At 44.1% G+C, this 19054-nt stretch overlaps 1 protein-coding gene across 1 annotated transcript; it reads right to left on the bottom strand.

Moving 5' to 3' along the window:
- Positions 1 to 224: 224 nt before the first annotated feature.
- DMRT3 (doublesex and mab-3 related transcription factor 3) lies at positions 225 to 16706 on the bottom strand. The gene is made up of 2 exons (XM_049773469.1): positions 16238 to 16706; positions 225 to 1238 (listed from the first exon to the last, which is right to left on the bottom strand). The coding sequence occupies exons 1-2, from the start codon at positions 16704 to 16706 to the stop codon at positions 268 to 270; spliced, it is 1440 nt and encodes a 479-aa protein (XP_049629426.1). The 3' UTR covers positions 225 to 267.
- Between the last annotated feature and the right edge of the window lie 2348 nt (positions 16707 to 19054).

The raw sequence follows: 19054 nt of genomic DNA on the forward strand, positions 1-19054 counted from the left end.
TTCCCCCAGACTATTAGCATGGGATGCTCTTTTACAACAAACATTCAGCACTAAAGCCACAGAGCAGAGCTATTTGGCATTTTCCAGTGAAGTGCAAGAAATTAAATAAGTTATGTTTTTATTGCGAATGTATAGAATCAAGCAAGTCCCTTTTGTCAAACAGAAGGAAGGAAAGGGGAAACACATGGGAAGTGAAATCTCCTGGGGAAGCTGGGTGGCAGGGTTCAAATACACAGAAAATGTCACCTGCAGCCATCCACCCCTACTTTAGGATGACGTGTTGAGTATTCTAGAGTCTGAGGAGTCGGACCGTTCGTCGTAGTCCTCCTCACTGTACATGGACTGCTTGGACACCATAGGACACCCGTCTTCGGGGATGGAGATCCGGGGGTCCTCGGCGGCACGCGTGGGGAGGACAGGTGAGCTCCTGAAGACGCTGGCAGAGTTACTGGGGAAGGGGCTGACGTACTGGGACCTCAGCTGGTACTGCTGCTGCAGCGTCATCGTGTTCCACAGGGTGACGTCGTTGGGTAGAAAGGGGCTCGATTGGTTTCTCGCCAAAGTATTCCTCAGCATCAGAGGGTACCGGGGCGGCTGGGGGAACGGGTGCTGCAGAGGCACAGCCAAGGGGCTGGGGACAACGTTAGTGGAGTCAGCGGAAAACCTCAAGGAGTCAGGGACTCGGAAGGCAGAGCCCACGGACCACTTGGAGGAGGAGATGGGGTAGGAGCTCAGGGTGTGTTCGAAGATGTGCCCATTCGAGGGCAGCACTAGGCCCTCGGGCTCGGTGGCAGTTCGGTCAGCTGCTGCGGACACAGAAGCCCGGCTGGACAGCAGCACCTCCACAGCACTTACCAGGTCCCCGCCACAGCCCTTCAGGATCAGCTCCAGCACTGTGGGCTTCTGGTTGGGGAATATTTTCTTTAACACTTCCAGGGGTGGCCTGTTGGCTTTCAGGCTAAAAGGCAGAGAGACAGTTCCAGAGGGGCCCTCGATCAGGAGGTGGTTCTGCTCCCCATGGTATTTGGGGCTGTCTGGGCGGCCCTCTGAGCTGCCCCCGTTCTTCTGGACAGTGGCATAGCTGCCTTCATCCACAGACACAATCTCGGGGCTCTCGGGGGTGAAGCTGCTCTTGCTCTTCACAGCATCAGGGGAGCTCCTCTGGTCGGTGTCTTTGTCACTGAAAGCCTCTGGGTTGTCGGGAGTGCTGCCATCCACAAGCCGTTCCTCAGTCAGATCTGAAAAGCAGAGGACAGCTAGTTAATCCTCTCCTAGATGGTGGGGAATTGGGGGGGGGGATCAGATGTAACCCAGAAAGCACGGCCCATCTGTGGCTAGGAGAGATGTTTATTGATGGGTCATAACCCACCCCCAGCTGCCAAGAACATCCAAAGTTTATCTCTGGAAATAGCAACATAACCTCTGACTCGCTCACACGTGACACACTCACATGCTCATGACACACATATACACACATATGTACACAAACTCACACAAACACTCCTCTTTGCATACACAACACCCTTGCACATCAAACTCACACATACATGCACACATACGCACAAGTTTGTTCACAGATATATTTGGTCACACTCTCTTTCATACATACAATATATTCACACATTCATACAAAACATAGACTGTGCATGGTCACACTCACTTGCTCACACTTATACATGCAAACTCACTTTCACACACTCCCCTTCATACACATATGCACACTCAAATGCATGCATATTCTAATACACAAACACACACATTTGCATACTCCCCTACCTGAAAATAAAAACTAGACACATAGTAGTGACTTCTCTGAGTGGCATGTACAGAGAAGCTCACCTCCAACACACAGTAGCTCTGGATCTACAACCCAGGTTGCCTGCCCAAGTTCTCACCTCTCCAGAGACAGAGGATGCAGGACTGAGCTTTGTTTTGCAAAAGGGGTGGCTGGATGTGATCAAGTGCACTATTGCCGAGCAAGACCCTAACCCTACATGGATACACAGAATTTTAATGTCCTAAGTGCATTTCCTATAGCCTGAAGTCTTCATTCTCTACTTCACCAGGTAACATGCAGAGTAACTAGTTAATGACTTTTCTACGGATAAAGAGAAGCCTTCCTACATTGCAGTCCATCTTTCTTTTTCAAGAAAGGACTAACATGGTAAGCAGATATCCCCAGTTTCCCTCTCACCCTCCCTGATGCCCTCTTCCCTCCTACCCACCTTCCCCTCCTGCCTTTGGGCAGGAATTCACTGTTACCTTTCTTAGAAAACCACTAAGTGTAGGGCCCGGAGAGATACCACAGTGGCGTTTGCCTTGCAAGCAGCCCATCCAGGACCAAAGGTGGTTGGTTCGAATCCCGGTGTCCCATATGGTCCCCCATGCCTGCCAGGAGCTATTTCTGAGCAGACAGCCAGGAGTAACCCCTGAGCACCGCCGGGTGTGACCCTCCCCACAAAAAAAAGAAAACCACTAAGTTTGTAAGTGGTGTGTGTGTGTGTGTGTGTGTCTGCGCACACGCACGCTGCGTGAAGTATGTCAGTTGCGCACTTGACATTCTGACTATAAGCATGACTCCAAAGGGGCTGGTATGACAGGGCCAGTTAGGCAGGAAAGAGTGGACAAGACAGCATGGCCTGCAGTACAAATTCTAAAAAAGCTTTATAATCAAGAAACATACATTATGTTATAACAAACATTATTGAACCAGCTATAAACAAGTGGGTTTGTATCCTTGGTAAAACATATCCAGGTGTGTTCAACTCAAAGCTAATGTAACTGATCATAAGATCAAAACTATTAATGGCCCAATTGTCTGTCAATGATAAGGCCTTTTGCATTTTCATCTGCCCTGCCTGAATAGATTCATCAACGCCTTCTCTAGGTTCTCCTGATTATGTGTATATAGTCCCTGGTGAAAGTTCATCAAAGAAGCTTCTAAAATAGAGTTCCTCCTATTTGTGGTGGTTTTTCCTTAAAATCTTTAAACGGGGGTGGGGGGAGGCGGGGAAAAAAACTTTAAACAAAGGTTCATTTGTGACCATTTTTTCTGATATGAACAAGATATTAATGAAAATTGAAAGACAAAACTTTGTTTCTTTGTAGGGCAATAAATATATGGCAAACAAATCACCACTGAGAAAAATGTTAAAATACAAAAGTGGGGGCCGAAGAAATAGCATGGAGGTAAGGCATTTGCCTTGCATGCAGAAGGACAGTGGTTCGAATCCCGGCATCCCATATGGTCTCCTGAGCCTGCCAGGAGCGATTTCTGAGTGTAGAGCCGGGAACAATGCCTGAGTGCTGCCGGTTGTGATCCAAAAAAAAAAAAAGATACAAATGTGTATGTACCTTGCAGACACAACTATCCCAATCCCAATTCACATTTATCCTCAAATTTTCATTTCAGTAAGCAGCTTCATTTTCCAATACAAAATATAAAGTTTCCATGTGAAGATCATTGGCAGTTTACCTATACTATTAAGCTATCTTCACTTTCTATAACAACTCAAGAGATGCACAAAAGACCTATTTTAGTAAGAGAAATCTGATCTATTCTCCCCTGCAAAAAAGCTGGGGATACAGCTTTTCATTCCTATTTATTTTTACTTGCCCTTGATCAAAAACAGCATCAAAAACACACAGAGGGCCAGAGCAATAGCACAGCAGTAGGGTGTTTGCCTTGCACATGACTGACCCAGGATGGACCTGGATTTGATCCCCCAGGGTCCCATATGGGCTCCCAAGCCAGGAGTGATTTCTGAATGCACAGCCATGAGTAACCCCTGAGCATCACCAGGTGTGGCCCCAAAACAGAAAATAAAAATAAAAACACATAGAAATTACACTCCAGTCAGCCAGAACCACCTAAATTCTCCCAACTCCTCACCCCCATATATATGTCCTGCTGTTCCTCTAACATGAAACAATTAAAAGTGAATGGACAGGGACCTGAGCGATAGCACAGCGGGTAGGGCATTTGCCTTGCACATGGCCAACTTGGTACATACTCAAATTTGATCCCTGGTATCCATATGGTCCCCCAAGCCTCTAGGAGCAAGTTCGGAGCACAGAGCCAGGAGTAAACTCCTGAGTACCATTGGATGTGGCCCAAAAACCCTAAAAGAAAATTTGAGTAAACAGTGGCAGAGTATTGGCTCAACGCCAAATTGACCACACCACTGGACACTGGCCCCTGCCTGGTTCATTAGAGCTTGAACAAGTAAGCTAAATAGTTCCTGGATAAATATGAACATAAAATATTGTTTCCATGCCAGAGACTTCTAAACAGTTTCCCCATTGAATTTTTGCTTTCACTACCTATTATTATCAGCATTAAGTATTAGTATCACTGTGACTAAAAAGTCTGGTGGGTAGAAATCAGCAGGAAATATAAGATTGTCCCTCACTTGTAAAGGTGTTATCTAGCTAGGGAGACAAAGTACATTGACAAGGAGATGCCAACATAGCCAGACAGCATTAGTCCAACATCAAACATGCCAGTTTGGAACACTAACGGTCATAGTAACTGCATTCACAATGGCCAAAAGATAGCAACAAGCAAAAAATCCATCAGTGGGTGAATAGGTAAATAAGTGCAGTCCAGGCATAAAATGGGATGATTCAGTCTCACAAGGAAACCAAATTCTAACTTGTCACAAGAAAATTAACCCTGTGCATTGACAGGACTTAGCAAGAAGAAAAAAAATCTAACCTCATTCAAAAATGCGAAGAAATTAACTGATATTTCCTCAAAAAAAAATACAGGGCCAGAGAGAGAGCATGGAGGTAAGGCATTTGCCCTGCATGCAGAAGGATGGTGGTTCAAAGCCCGGCATCCCATATGGTCCCCCAAGCCTGCCAGGAGTGAATGTAGAGCCAGGAATGACACCTGAGCGCTGTCGGATGTGACCCAAAAACCAAAATAAATAAATAAATAAATAAATAAATAAATAAATAAATAAATAAATAAATAAAATACAAATGGCCAAAAAGCACATGAAAAAATATTCCATATCATTAATCATCAGGAAGATGCAAATCAAAACAATAAAAATCATCTCACACTACAGAGACTGGCACTCATCACAAAGAACAAGAACAAGTGCTGGTAAACATGTGGAGAGAAAGGGACTCTCATTCACTGCTGGTGGAAGAGAAAGCTAGTTCAGTTTTCTTGGAAAACAGTATTGGTATTTCTCAAAAAAAAAAACCTAATAATTGAGCTATCAAATGATTCGCAATACCACTCCTAAGTATATGCCCTAAAATCTCAAGAATACCACGCAGAAAAATCCTTGTATTCTTATGTTGCAACACTATTAGTATAGAATAGCCAGAATTTGGAATTGAACAACCCAAGTGCCTGGAGAGATGAGTAGCTAAAGAAACTGTGTAGTGAATCTACAATGAAATACAACACAGCTGTTAGGAAAATGAAGTCATGAAATTTGCTTATACATGGATAGATATGGAGATTATTATGCTGGGTGAAATGAATCAAGAGGGTGAGAGATATAGAATAATCTCACTTATTTGTGGAATATAAGAAAAATAACAGATAGTATGATAATAATAATACCCCCCAAATAGAGATGAGCATTAGAAGGACCAATCCATGGTAGAAGCTTGCCACAAAGAGTGGTGAATGCAGTTAGGGTAGTGAACGGTCCATGGTTACAGTGATGATTGGAACTGATTACTCTGGACAAGAACTGGGTGTGCTGAAAGGGAAAAAAGTGATATACATGATACTCCTTAATTAGTAATAGTGAAAACCACAATATCAAAAATAAAGAAGGAGGGAAAGTGAGAAAGGAGAGAGAGAGAGAGAGAGAGAGAGAGAGAGAGAGAGAGAGAGAGAGAGAGAGAGAGAGAGAGAGAGAGAGGCAAAATGCCTACCCCAGAGGCAAGCAGGGAAGGGTGGATGGGAGGGAAACTGAAGACACTGGTGGAGGGAAATGTGCACTGTATTGAAAATCAAAGTCTAAAAGGAAACAAAAGGGAGGGAGGGAGAGAGAGGGGGGGGGCAAAATGTATGCCCCAGAGACAGGAATTGGAGAGGGCATGGGGAGGGTGAGAGGGAAACTGGGGATATTGGTGGTAGGCAAAAAGCACTGGTGAAGTTTTTATATACTATATGACTGTAACTTGATCATGAACAACTTTATCTGTGGGGAAATAAAACAACTGTATTATGAACAACCTTATAAATGTGATGCTTAAATTTAAAAATTGAATAAGAATAAAAACAAAATAAAAATGAAGCTAACAAAGAAAAAATGCAGCTGGAAAACATGTTAAATAAACCAATCACAAAAAGATCAAGATTATAATAATCTACTTATATCCTGTACCTAGAACTGGTACATTCAAAGACAAACTCTTTGACAAATCAGGGAGGAAATGCAGTGAGAATAAGGAGTTGTTAAACAGGCACAGTTTCGGTTTAAGAGGACAAAAACTATTCTGGAAACGAAGGGGAGTGAGACCGCACTGTAAATAAACTTAAGACCTTTAAACAGTACCACTATTAAAAGGCTAAAATATGAAATTTTGTAGGCTGGATCATTTAAGGGGGAAGGTCCCAACCTTGAATGCTGCTAAACTGGTTTTGATCCCTGGTACCATGTATGGTCCTTCCCTCAAGCCTTACCTGGAGGGATACCCAAGCACAGTGTCAGGAGTAAGTCATGAGTCACCCAAATCAAACCAAACCAGAAACAAAACAGTAAAAAAATGTAAGTATATTTGACCATATATTTTTAAAGGAAGATTAATTTGCGACAATATCAAATTAAATTAAAGAATAGTGGCATTTTCAGTGGGAGCTACATTCTACATGTTTGGGGGCTATTTTCAGCATAGTGCTGTGGGTTCACTCCAGGTGGTGCTAGAGGACCACATGGTGTGGGGCTAGAACCCAGGGCTCGAGCATGCAAAGCACGTGCATGGCCAATCTAGCCCTGGTGTCCAGTTTTTCTTTTCATTCTCAAGCAAAAGAAACTGGTCTTTCTAAAGAAGAGAATATAAAACTTCAGGTAAGGAGTTAAAAAAAAAAACCCTTGTTAAAAAAAAAACTAGCTTTTTTTGTTTGCTTGTTTTGTTTTGTTTTGGGGCCACTCCCTGTGACGCTCAGGGCTTACTCCTGGCTATGTGCTCAAACATTGTTCTGGGCTCAGGGGACCATATGGGATGCCAGGGTTCAAACTCAGGTCCATCCTGGGTCAGCTATATGAAAGGCAAATGCCCTACCACTATGCTATCACTCTGACCTCCAAAAAAAAAAAACAAAAAAAAAAAAAACTAGCTATTTTTAAAATGGGATGCTAGACCTACAAATAGCTCCCTATTTTAGGGGAAAGGGTGACCACACCCAGCAGTTCTCAGGGTTTAGCCCTGCCTCTGTGTTCATGGATCACTCCTAATAGGCTCCAAGAGGCTGGGGATTGAACCCAGGTCAGCCATGTGTGTGTTAAGACAAGTGCCTCAACCCTTGTACTAACTACCTCTATGGTCCTACAGTCCAGCTTCCTATTTTAAAATCCACCTGAATATGTATCAAGCACTAAAAATACCCAAAAAAAGTTTTTCTTTGGTTTTGGGGTCACACCCGACACAACGCCCAGAGGTTACTCCTCTCACTCAGAAATCGCTCCTGGCAGGCTAGGAGGATCATATGAAATGCTGGGATTCGAACCACCAACCTTCTGCATGCAAGGCAAATGCCTTATCTCCATGCTATCTCTCCGGCCCCACCAAAAAAAGATTTTATATGTATTAGCTAAACCTACTCTTCCATGGCAGGGCACCTCTAGAAGTGATTCAAAGTTTAGAATGTTAGCCCAAATCTGATGTAACATCTATTATAAAACTGTTTTTCTCAAGAAGCCAAGGGTTTAAATGAACTGAATAAAAATATTTTTTGTACCTATTTTCCTATTCTTAGAACAGAATGCAGTGGAATCTTAGATGCATCCATGTGCCCAACCATGAACACCACCCCCCAAAAAATGGCAAAATCTTCTTTCTTTTTTACTTGTACTGCCTTTGTACAGTACAAGCCAGAGACAGTGAGCCAGGGATAGTGCAGACCCTGCTTCTGGCTCCTTCTCAAGCTGGCTGGAGCTGATTCATCTACATTCTCCATAGGTTTCTGGAAGAATCAGCCTCTCTATGACTCAGACAAAGTAAGTCATGAGAGGAGCTAATAGGATGCCACAGGAATGAAAGCTACAAATTCAAAATATTCCAACCAGCAGGGCTCTGTATTCTTTACACTGTGTTCAAAGAAAAGACAGGCATTAAAAAACACAACTGAACATGCCTATGCATTCATGCACTGAAGTTCCATAAGATATTCTGCTAAGGGCTGAGTGAGCAGAACCACAATCAAGCTCCAAGACCACTGGCACCTCCAGACTGCGTAAAGGTTACTTAGCTTCTTACTTTGCATTTCGACTTGGACTTATCCATTCGTGGACAGCCTAAAGTATCCCTGCAGTTTTGTGGCACTATGATGTCTAGTATTGGTGGGATTTTTAGGCCTAAACTAGATGTTCTATAAATTACTCTATTATACATACAGGCGTTCACAAGTAATTATAGAGGCTGAGTTTTAAGCCTAGTGATAAAGTGTAATTGAATAGCGGGTGTTTCTTTACATCTCTTGATTTTTTTTTCTCAAATGAACTTCATAAATGGTTCCTGTTGATTTAAAACACAAAGGCCTTTCTAGATACAGAAATGTGAGACTGCTAACTAAATGAAAAAGGATATATTCCCCAATAATTTTGTCCTCTTCTCTCTCAAAATGGACACCCTCATTCCTAGAACCTAAAGAGTAAGAATAATTTCAACAGACAGAATTTTACTATTGGTATATAAGTTCAGCATGAAAAGTAAAAAGTACCAGGTAAAAAGGAGAAATAAATCTATTTCATCTGAAAAATAAATAAATAAATAAAATATTTCTCAGTGGATTCAACTATAAAAAAATCTATTTCATCTGCTCTTAAAAACACCTATTAAGCTTCTAATGCTTAAATATCTAGATTTTTTTTAAATCTTACTAAATGTTCATTTATATTTATAGTTTTTATAATGCAAAAATAGACTTACCCCTAAAATAATTTCTTGACTTTCATAAGATGCAAATAACTTTATTTAAAAAAAACATTTTTCTAAGGGAAACAGTTCTGCTTCCAATTTTAAAGTAAATACCAGATCTATAAAAATATACATATGAATTAAAAAATATATATATACATATGTACTCCAAGACAGGAGAAAAGGGAGAGAAAATGAGCATACAAATGACTTTCAACTTAAAATTACAGACTGCATCATCTAACTTTCTTTAGAGAAATTTTTTATAATAAACAATTTCTTCAAATCTAGGCACTCAGCTCAGAGGTTTAAGAACACCTACTATATTTGTGAAGTACTAATTGAAGACACATAAAAAGAGAAAATGTTTCTGACTAAGATGCGGTGGGTGGGTTTGTCCATTCTATCCAGTTACATTCATCAAAACAGAAAATATCTTACATTCCAAGTGAAAACACAAAAACATTGGCTTTTTGGTGTTTAAAGAATTAAAGAATGCTTACTAGCACAAAAAGTCACAAAACTCTTTTTCTTTTGAAATCATGTTATGCATTTGGGTGGGGTTGGGTTTTGGATCACACCCGGCAGTGCTTAGGGGCTACTGCTAGCTCTATGCTCAGAAATCGCTCCAGGAAGGTTCGGGGACCATATGGGATGCCGAGATTCGAACCACCACCCTTCTGCATGCAAGGCAAACGCCCTACCTCCATGCTATCTCTCTGGCTCCATGTTATGCATTTTTTAATATATATGGTCACTCCTGTCCTTATCTTTTCACTTTCACTTCAAGATCATAACATAACTAACTGTGCCCTGGAGTTGGTTTCTAAAGCACTCAAACGTGTCATAAATGATAGGGAAAAGCTCTGTGTGAGATGGAGCTTCCAGAAGTAGATTCATTCCCATTCTAACAGGGCAGAGATATTTTAAATGTTTTCTGCCACTCTTTATTTCACATGAGAAGTGCAGAATCATTCGACACTGAAGGATTGAAAGCCTCAATTATAATCAGAAATAAAAATAGTCTAAAATTCTTTCTCTTCCTGGAAGGGGTGGGAGAGTGATTGTGGTTTAAAGTAAAAATAGTCATGCTTTGTTTTTAAAAATTATTAAGAATGTTGCCTTAATGACTTATGAAGGAATTAGGATGATTCCTTGGAAACAATATTTTTGGGAGAGAGAGGGGACGTTGGTTCAGCAAGAGGTGGATTGAAGGAAGCATGGTTTTGCAACAGTGAATTTCATGTACCACACATAGATTTAGTTTTGATTTCTTTCTTGACTCAGAAAAGAACATTTTTGCAAAAGCAGGCAGAAAATCTCATGTGAACTGACTATCATGCAAGGTAAGATAAGAGATGGTCCAAGTCTTGCATCTCCAGTAGGCTTTCAGTTTTCTAACTAACTCTTTTGCAAATGTTTCAAGTTTTCTTTGCAGTTGGTCATATTTTTATATTGAAATGCAGCAAGAAACTCAAGAACATGGCAGACTAGAATATATTCATGAAAGAAAAATCCCTAGGGTACAACAAATATTTATTCTAGCCCTGATAAAGTAATATGGTGGAGGGAAGAAAGGGGAACTCTGGTCCCAGCTAAAAATGTAACAGCTTTATTAAAATAAAAATGATTGAAATTACAAAAGATTAGTGATACTGTATTTTAAAAATACACACAGGAAAAGGAGATGCTCTAACAATTAGAAAATTAGCATCATCATTGTAGTTGATTGTGCCTTGTTTTAATAGTTGCAGAATGACAAGAATATGAGCAAAAAACTAGTCCTCTTTATGTTGTCACGTCCTATTAATTTCTTTAAAGAACAGTGGTCTGACTACTAGGTGCAGGGCATTCACGAGGTCCATGTGGAGAGAAGAAAGCCAAGAAACTCATCAGTTTCCATGAGATAAAGGACTTGTGAGCTCTGCCACGCAGGCCTAGCCTCCAAGATCACCCATGTCCACTCCTGTTCAGAGCCCACTCAAGCCCTCGGTACCACTTGTAACTATACAAGACTGGGGGAGTGGGGTTCAGTGACATGAGCAAGCTGAGGATTGAGAAGCCTGAAGGGTAATAATAACTGAAGGAAAGTAGGAAGGAAAACAAAAGGCAAGACAGGCAATAATGGGGAAGCAGGCAGGACTGGCAAATCAATTTTTGTTTTTTTAAAACTGGGCTCGGCTGGTCCTCCCTGTCTGACAGAAGTGCAACATTTCCAGAAAGGCATTCCAAGTCCTCCAGGAAGGTTGATTTATGAAGATTTACTCCTTCCCGTCAGTAAAGCTGTTAGCAGAAAGTGCTGACTGGCCTCAGCAAAGAATTCCTCATCGATGCTCTTTGATTGTATTTTGCAAACAAAATGCCTGTTGCTTGGTAACATTTCACTTGAGCCTGACCTTCCCCGAAAGTTATTGCTATCAGATTCGATTTACACTGTCCTCCTGTGATTACAGTAATCTTTTAAACCCAGAAGTTCATCCATCAGGAGAGGGGGGAAGTTGGTTGTGCAAGTCCAGAGCACAACTCGCCAGATTTATAACTGTATGGGGGGGGGGGCTCTTTCCCGAATGACAGAAACTCTTGCCCCTGGTCATGGAAGACCGTTCCTGTTTGCTCCTGCCACCCCTTTCCAGATCCACTAAACTTACTCCAAGGCGCTCAGAAATTTCCCTACCAGATCTGATTTCTGGAAGAAGGAAAAAAAAAAGGTGGAATCAGCTCAATCAAGACTCCCACCCCAAAAACAGACAAGCTGGGAGCCTGGAGTGACAAGATAAAACAACAAGATGTTAAACATAAACTAGGGATAAATAAACAAGAAAAAATTGCATCAGTAATGTCTCCGGCAATGTTGGCATCCTGATTTTGTTGCAAATTTGTCTCTTACTTGTTTTGTTAAATCTAAATCTCCACAGGAAGCAAAAAGCAGGGCATAGAAGCCAGTCAAAGGGGCTAGTGCTCTTCTTCCAGGGTTGGGGGAGAACGAAAGAGGAAGGAGAAAGCTCAGCCCACAGCGCCTGCTTTGCAAATCCTGGCGTGCTTAACACTGCTACCGAACTTCCTTCCGAGGTGCAAGACGCCAGTCTCTCTATTGTGATGAAAGCCCAGCACAGTGGCCCCAGCGCTGAAACCTCTGTCCAAGACTTCTGCATCCAGTACTTAAAGCTCTGGAGCCCTGCCTGCAATCAGCTGCTCTGGGCTGAGGTTTGCAAGCAACATAGAAGTGGAGTATTGCATTCTGTCTTCCTTTTCTTTTGGTTGGTTTCATTATTTAAAGTGCAGTGCTGATTTGGTTGATTCAGCTGATTCTGCTCTTAATTGTGCCCTTATTAAAACCAAACCTTTATCTGAAAAAGTCTTATGTTGGGGACCTGAGTGGAGAAGGCACCTAGATTCCATCCCTGGCACCTTAAGAACATGCCTGAAGTAAGCCCAGAGCACCGGCCCAGCATAGACCCAAGATAACTTGTTCTCTCTTCACTCCCAATTTAATAGGCAAATCCATAGGTTAGTCCACTCAAATTTCACTCATCTGTACCCAGGTGAGTTGGGTTTCCTATAGACTGACCCGGGCATTCTAATAACACCTTTACCTTTGCAAGTGCTTCAGTCTCTTTAAAAATAGTGATAATTAGTATACATAAAATAAACAGTGATGATTAGACAGGTTTAATCTAAGCCCAGAGCCACCATAAGTATGCTAAGAGGTAGAATAAAATAGTTGGATAAAACCTCCTAACTTGGCTCCCTATGCTCTCTATAGGTCTCAAGTTCACTTCTTTTCAAAAGAAATAAACAGGCAAGGAGATCGTGCATTCTCACTCTACCATGCTCTCAGTTCTAATTAAATATAATATTTTTTAAGAACATTTTGTTTCTTTCTTCCCTCCACCCCCAACACAGGGGATCAAACCTAGAACTCCACACAAGCAAGGTACAACCCTTCCACTAGCCACTTCACTCTTCTTTCCCTTAAGAACATCTTAAAGGCCTGTGTACAAGCATTTACTTTGATGCAAGTACCAAGAAGGAAATCTCTGGCTTCTGATCCTTTAATCCTTTAAGGGGACACAGGACACTTTCTGGAGGAAAAGTTAAGAGATGGAGGAAGGTCTGGGACCTCAAGACTGAAAGTTACTTTAGCTTCTCTCACCTTGGTCTTGACCCTTAACTTGCCTCAGCTCTTTTGAGCCATGTCCTGAAAAGCTGTCCGTTGTGTCTGTCTGGAACTGTTGACTCAGAAACAAATACTCAGAACTGAAAGTACACACTTCAGGGACATTTTCATGGTTGGAGGGCAGGGAGTGTGAGGAGAAGGGTTCACTAGTATGGAGCAAGAGCAATAATACAGGAGGCAGGTGCAGGCCTTGTATGCTACCCACTGGGGTTCAATCCCCAGCACCCCTTATAGTCTCTGAACCCTCCAGGAGTGATCCTTAAGAGCAGAGGCAGGAGTAAGCCCTGAGCACCGCTGGGAGTGGACCAAAACACAGAAATTCACTAATATCTAAAGCATGCAAATGGTCTATAAATAAAGAAGCTTAAATTAGGATTCTGAACTTAATTACAATTGACTAATTTCAGTTAGTCAAAGTTAACGAGAAGGGAAAATCTATGCCCCCTAAAGGAAAAAATATTTCCATTCATAGGGGAAGAAATAGCATTAAACTATGAGATTTCATCAGGAAATCAACATAAAATACAGGAATCTTCAACATACTATATTCTTAGATAAAAATAATCCCTGTTCCTTTAAACAGAATTTTAGAACCAGATTTCTACATTTCTCAGCTACAAAACAACATTGTCATCAGGAGTTGTTTTGTTTGTTTGGTTTGGCTTTTTTTGTTTTGTTTTGTTTGTTTTGTTTTTCCCTTCTTGATAAGTCTGCATAAGTCTTCTGCACTTTTCTCAAGGATTTCAAATTTCTGGAGAGAGAAAAAAGACGCTGCAAAATGTACCTGCAATTATCAAAGAAAAAAAAAAGCCCCAAAGTCTCCAGAATTATATACTAAAGAGACCTTTTGAAAGCAATTACATTTTTTACAATGAATCAAAAATACATTTCCCTAATTTTCTAGTATTAAAGATTCCTTATGGTTTGTGAACTTACTGTATATGTGGAGTAGGGTTTCACTTACTTCTTATGCACTGAGCTATAGTTTCAAAGATACCTGATATTTCTTAAAAATAAATGTGGTCTATTATATAAAAAACATTCTAATAACAACCATTAAAAGTCAGGGAATGAAACAAAATAGAATACATACAGCATTGTGGAATTTCATTGGGCAGTTTCCCTCTGTCTTAAACCCCACATTGTCTTCCTTCATACAAAAACACTGCACAAAACCATCCTGACCCTTCCTGATGGAAAACCAGAATCTATTCTTTTCCTGCTTCATCACTGACAAATGGGTGATTAATTTCTTTCCAACAGAATTATGGGAGCAAACCAATACAAAAGTAGGTTAAACAGAGACCCCAGAACCTAATGTCTTATAAGAGGAGTGTTACTGTTTAATGGGCACTGCAAAATATCACCTGCCACTGACCTAAAGGCAGACTGATGCTGGGGGGGAAGAAAAGAGAATTGAAAAGGTTCAGGAAAGTTTCCCTGGTAGATCAACTTCTAGAATGAAGACAAAACTAGTAATTGGCTCCATCCTAAAGGAGGAAAACAAAGCAAACCAAAACCTTCTTTGTCCTCCTCACCTCCTCCATTCTTAGATAGTACACCCATCAATAAGAAGAGATCAGAATGACAACAGGTACAATGTTGGGGCGGGTGCAATACTCAGAAAAATGCTTGTTACTGGGGCCTAAATAGCTACGAAATAATTAGTCAACCCTTCTGTTATGGAAACATGCCATCCTGAATTTCCAGCGTGGAAAGCCATAACTGATCAACAGGAACTCCAGACAGACATTCTGCTCATCCAAAGCTCACCATGGGGTGAGTCCTAGGAGTCATGAATTAAAAAAAAAAAACAAAAAAAAAAAAAAAAAAAAAAAAAAAACAACTCTCTCAGGAAACCAGGAAAACCAGGAACACCAACTTTTGCCAGGGTGGAGCGTTGAGGGGGCATGGGAATTTGGGCAAAAGATCTACCAAGCTCCCACCTACATAAGAAGGCTCTGAGCCTACTGTGCCAATGACCAGTCTTCCTGGGTTGTACCAGTACACCTTTCATGTACCCCTGAAAATGGATTTTCTTCTTTGATCAACGACCACAGAGAAAGGGAAACACTAGGCATTCAACCACTGAATGCCCCAAGTCTGCAATTCAAACAAGTGCTAGAGGACTTAGGGTCTATACAGGATCAGGGGGGCTGGGAAGAGAAACCACTGCAAGAGGAAGAGTGTGGAATGAACAGAAAAATCCATCCATCTTCGGGGTTCTAAAAAACTCATTCCTTCTTAAAGCAGAGAGAAGACAGGGAGGGAGTACTAGAAGGTGGAAGTCTCCCAGAGATTTGCCTGGCAGAAGTGTCCTACCTTCCTCACTGCAGGGCCTGTTTTGGGTGGCTTAAGCTACAGAAACTCCTGAGGGTGGCCTAATGATAAAGGTCCTGAGTAGTTTCCAGTGGGTGAGCAGCTTCGGGGTCTCCTGGAACTTTTGTCTTCTAGTTTCTAGATGAGGTTTCTCGCCGGAATTGCAAGCGTTGGCCAAGGCGCTTGAACCAGAAGGGCTTTGAGTCCACTCCATTTCTCCCGCCCCTGACCTGCACTCAGCTGGAGTCAGTAACCGGGCCTGTTCTTTCCCTGCACCTACCTGCCGAAGCTCCAAAAGCAAAACCCTCCGATGCCCTTGGCTAAGAAGATCAGCGGATGGTGGTGGGGTGTCCGCGTGGAGCTACTAACTAGGCTCCAGTCTGAGCTTTTTATTTATCCGCCAACTCGGTCACGTTCCCCTTTCCCGTGAAATGCTCTTGGTTCAGCCCAGACTGTCCTTCCTGGGGGTGGCTAGGTACTGCCCAGGCCGGCTCTAGATTGTAGGGGTCTTCCAGCGTGGCGAGTGAGAGAGAACTCACCGGGGAGAAAAGCCGGGACAGGTCCCGTTTCCCCAAACTTCCCTACGGACCCGACCGGCAGGCACCCCGTGGCCGGTGCGCTCTTTCTTACCTGGCTTGGCGATCGGCGCCGGCAGCGCTCCGGGCTGAGACTCGGCCGCCCAGCGCAGCGCGGCGGCCGCAGCCAGCTCGGCAGCGGGCCGCGGAGGAGGCGGCGGCGGCGGCGCCTGCGACGTTGGCTGCGCGGTTGGCGGCGGTGGCGGGGCGGCCGCGGCATCTCCGGGCGGCGGGGGTCCCGGGAGGGCGCGCAGCGAGTCGGGGATGAGGCTCTCCAGGCTCTCGTTGGCCTGCTGTCGCCGCAGCGCCACCTGCGCGGCCATCACCCGCTGGCGCTCGATGATGAGGATGCACTTCTCGCAGGTGCAGTCCTTGAAGCGGCAGTAGCGCTTGTGGCCCTTGAGCCACGACAGGACGCCGTGGTTGCGGCAGCGCGCGCACTTGGGGGTGCGCTGCAGGGGCGCCCGCGGCGGCTGCGACACCGGGCCGCCCATGTACAGGTAAGGGGAGCCGTAGCCGTTCATGCCACGCGCTCCCAGCCGGGGAGGCCGGCTCCGGGGTCGCCTCCGGGCGATGCGCTCTCGGTCCCCGCAGCTAGGGCGAGCGCGTGCGCTCCGGACTCCCCGAGCTGGCAGCCGCCGTCTTGGCTCGCAGCTTCACCTACGGGCGGGCAGGGGCTTCTCGAATCACACTCGGGGTCTCCAGCGGCCTCTGCCTTCCGCTCGGCCCCGCAGCGGCTGCACCGAGCGGGCGAGAGCGCCGGGGAGGGTGTGAGCCACAGCTCGTCTGCAGCTGCCGCCCGCGCGCGCACACGCAGCCCGGCACCTCCTCCGTCGCCCTCCCCACCCCTCCGCCCTCCCCGCCCCCAGCCCCCGGGGTCCGGGTCCCCGCGCAACTCCCCACCTCCCTCCACGCCTTCCAGCTTCTTTCCTGCTGCCACCCCCTCCGTTCCCGGTTCCTTTGCAGCCCGGCTCCACGCGCGCGCGGGAGCGCTCCAGGCTCTGCCCACCCACGCCCGCCCCCCAACAGCTCCCCGAGTTCTGGCCTGCTGGGGGAGGGACTGCGGCGGGGAGCTCCGGGACGCCTCTGGGCTTCAGGGACAAGGGTAGGGAGAGATGCAATCTAGTGGGTGCCCAGAGGCGCAGCGGAGAGGGCCTCGACCCTTTCTTTCTCTCCTCTCCCTCTGGGACTGAGCTGGCGGCAGCAAAGGCCAAGGCCGCGTTCAACGTGACAACTTGGCCCTAGAAACTGGGCCCTGAGTATACTCCGTGGTTTCGTGAGCTTGTGAAGTTTTAGGGCGGCCTAAAACTACCTACCCCTCGGCAGGTACCTTTGGGATGTTTGGACTTTTTGACATTTCCTTTGGTAATATTTTTTCTTTTTTCTTTCTTTTCTTCTCCCCCCCCTCCCACTCATTTTTTTTTTTTCTTCTCTCTGGTCCTTGCTGTTGCAAGAGAAAATGAGTGTTTCTGAAAGATCTGATTCAGGTATGGTCATCCATTTTGCAAGATTTCAGGGGAAAGCCAGCACCTTCTCTGGAGCTGCATTTACTTATCTACACTTCTTCTCGTATCCTAATTTAAAAACAATTAAAACGAACAAAAATCAAACACGCACACACACACACACACACACACACACACACACACACACACACACACACACTCCCTGTCCTGAAAGGTTGGAGAGTAAGCTTTTTTGGGGAAGAAGGTTCTTTAAGTGCTGTTTCCAGAATTTCAGAGTCCAAGGAGGTGTCATATTAGCACTATAAAGTTACCAGATAGGGCTCCTCCTCCTCCCCACAGTAAGCGTTGAACCATTGAACGAAGGTGCCTATTAATTCAAACCCTAAGGAACCCAGTAATTGAGTTATGAATAAAAGGATGGGCCGTTTTTCCCCAACCCACACCAATATTTAGTTGGGGCTCCTAGGACGACGGTATGAAATTCCGTTTAAGCTGATATTTGCATATCCCTAGAAGTAGTGTGGTTTGATCTGATCATTGTCATCATAAATACACATGAAGGATTCCCCTCCATTCCTCTGTATCCAAGAAAAAACAACCAAACATAAGGTGGAGGTAGCAGAACCCTAATCCAAGCTTTGTGCACAGGCAAAGAAGGGCAGTTTCAGATCTTTCTGAGAGCCAGCACGAAGCTAGGCTCCTGCCTGAATTGAAGGCAAAAGCCCACTGCAAATACCAACCCTTCATTTACACTGGGGGCCCTTGTCCACGAGAGGCTGTTTCTTTCTGCTTGGCCCAGCAAGCAAGCGAACCTGAAATTTTTCGTTTACTAATACTTTAAATAAAGTATCACCTGACTTTCTTGCCAATCCTCCACATAGAAAGGTAATCCTGGGGAATTGGGTCTGTTAAGAAGGGAATTCAATTGTGTACATTTTCCTTGGAGCCCTAAACCACCTCTGTCTAGAAGTTAGGGGTCAGTGATCTAGTGCAGTGCTGACTTTGAAGGGCCTCCCCCCAAATCTCCTGGGACACAGACCTTCCCACATAACTTATCTGGTCCACCTATACAGATGTCCTCCTTCACAGACACCCACCACCTGTAAATGCACCTCCTGTGCCCCTCCCCCAACCTTTGCTCACAAATCCAGCCCTAAAACACAACTAAGTGGCCTAAACTCTCAGGACGTTAGCCGGAGGTCACCCAATGAAGTAGAGGCTAGGGACTTGGCCACGAGTTGCTTCACATGACTAGGGAGAACTGAGAATGGCATCAAATCTGGGAACTTTCCTGCTGAAATCCCAAATCTCAATTTGGGAAAATTAACGTCATGGATTTAAGGAATATTTTTCCCAATTTTCTCCCAAAGGTCAGAGAAAACAAGGATTGAGTATAAGGATTTTGG

The sequence above is a fragment of the Suncus etruscus genome, chromosome 1 (genome assembly GCF_024139225.1).
Source record: "Suncus etruscus isolate mSunEtr1 chromosome 1, mSunEtr1.pri.cur, whole genome shotgun sequence".
Classification (NCBI taxonomy): domain Eukaryota; kingdom Metazoa; phylum Chordata; class Mammalia; order Eulipotyphla; family Soricidae; genus Suncus; species Suncus etruscus.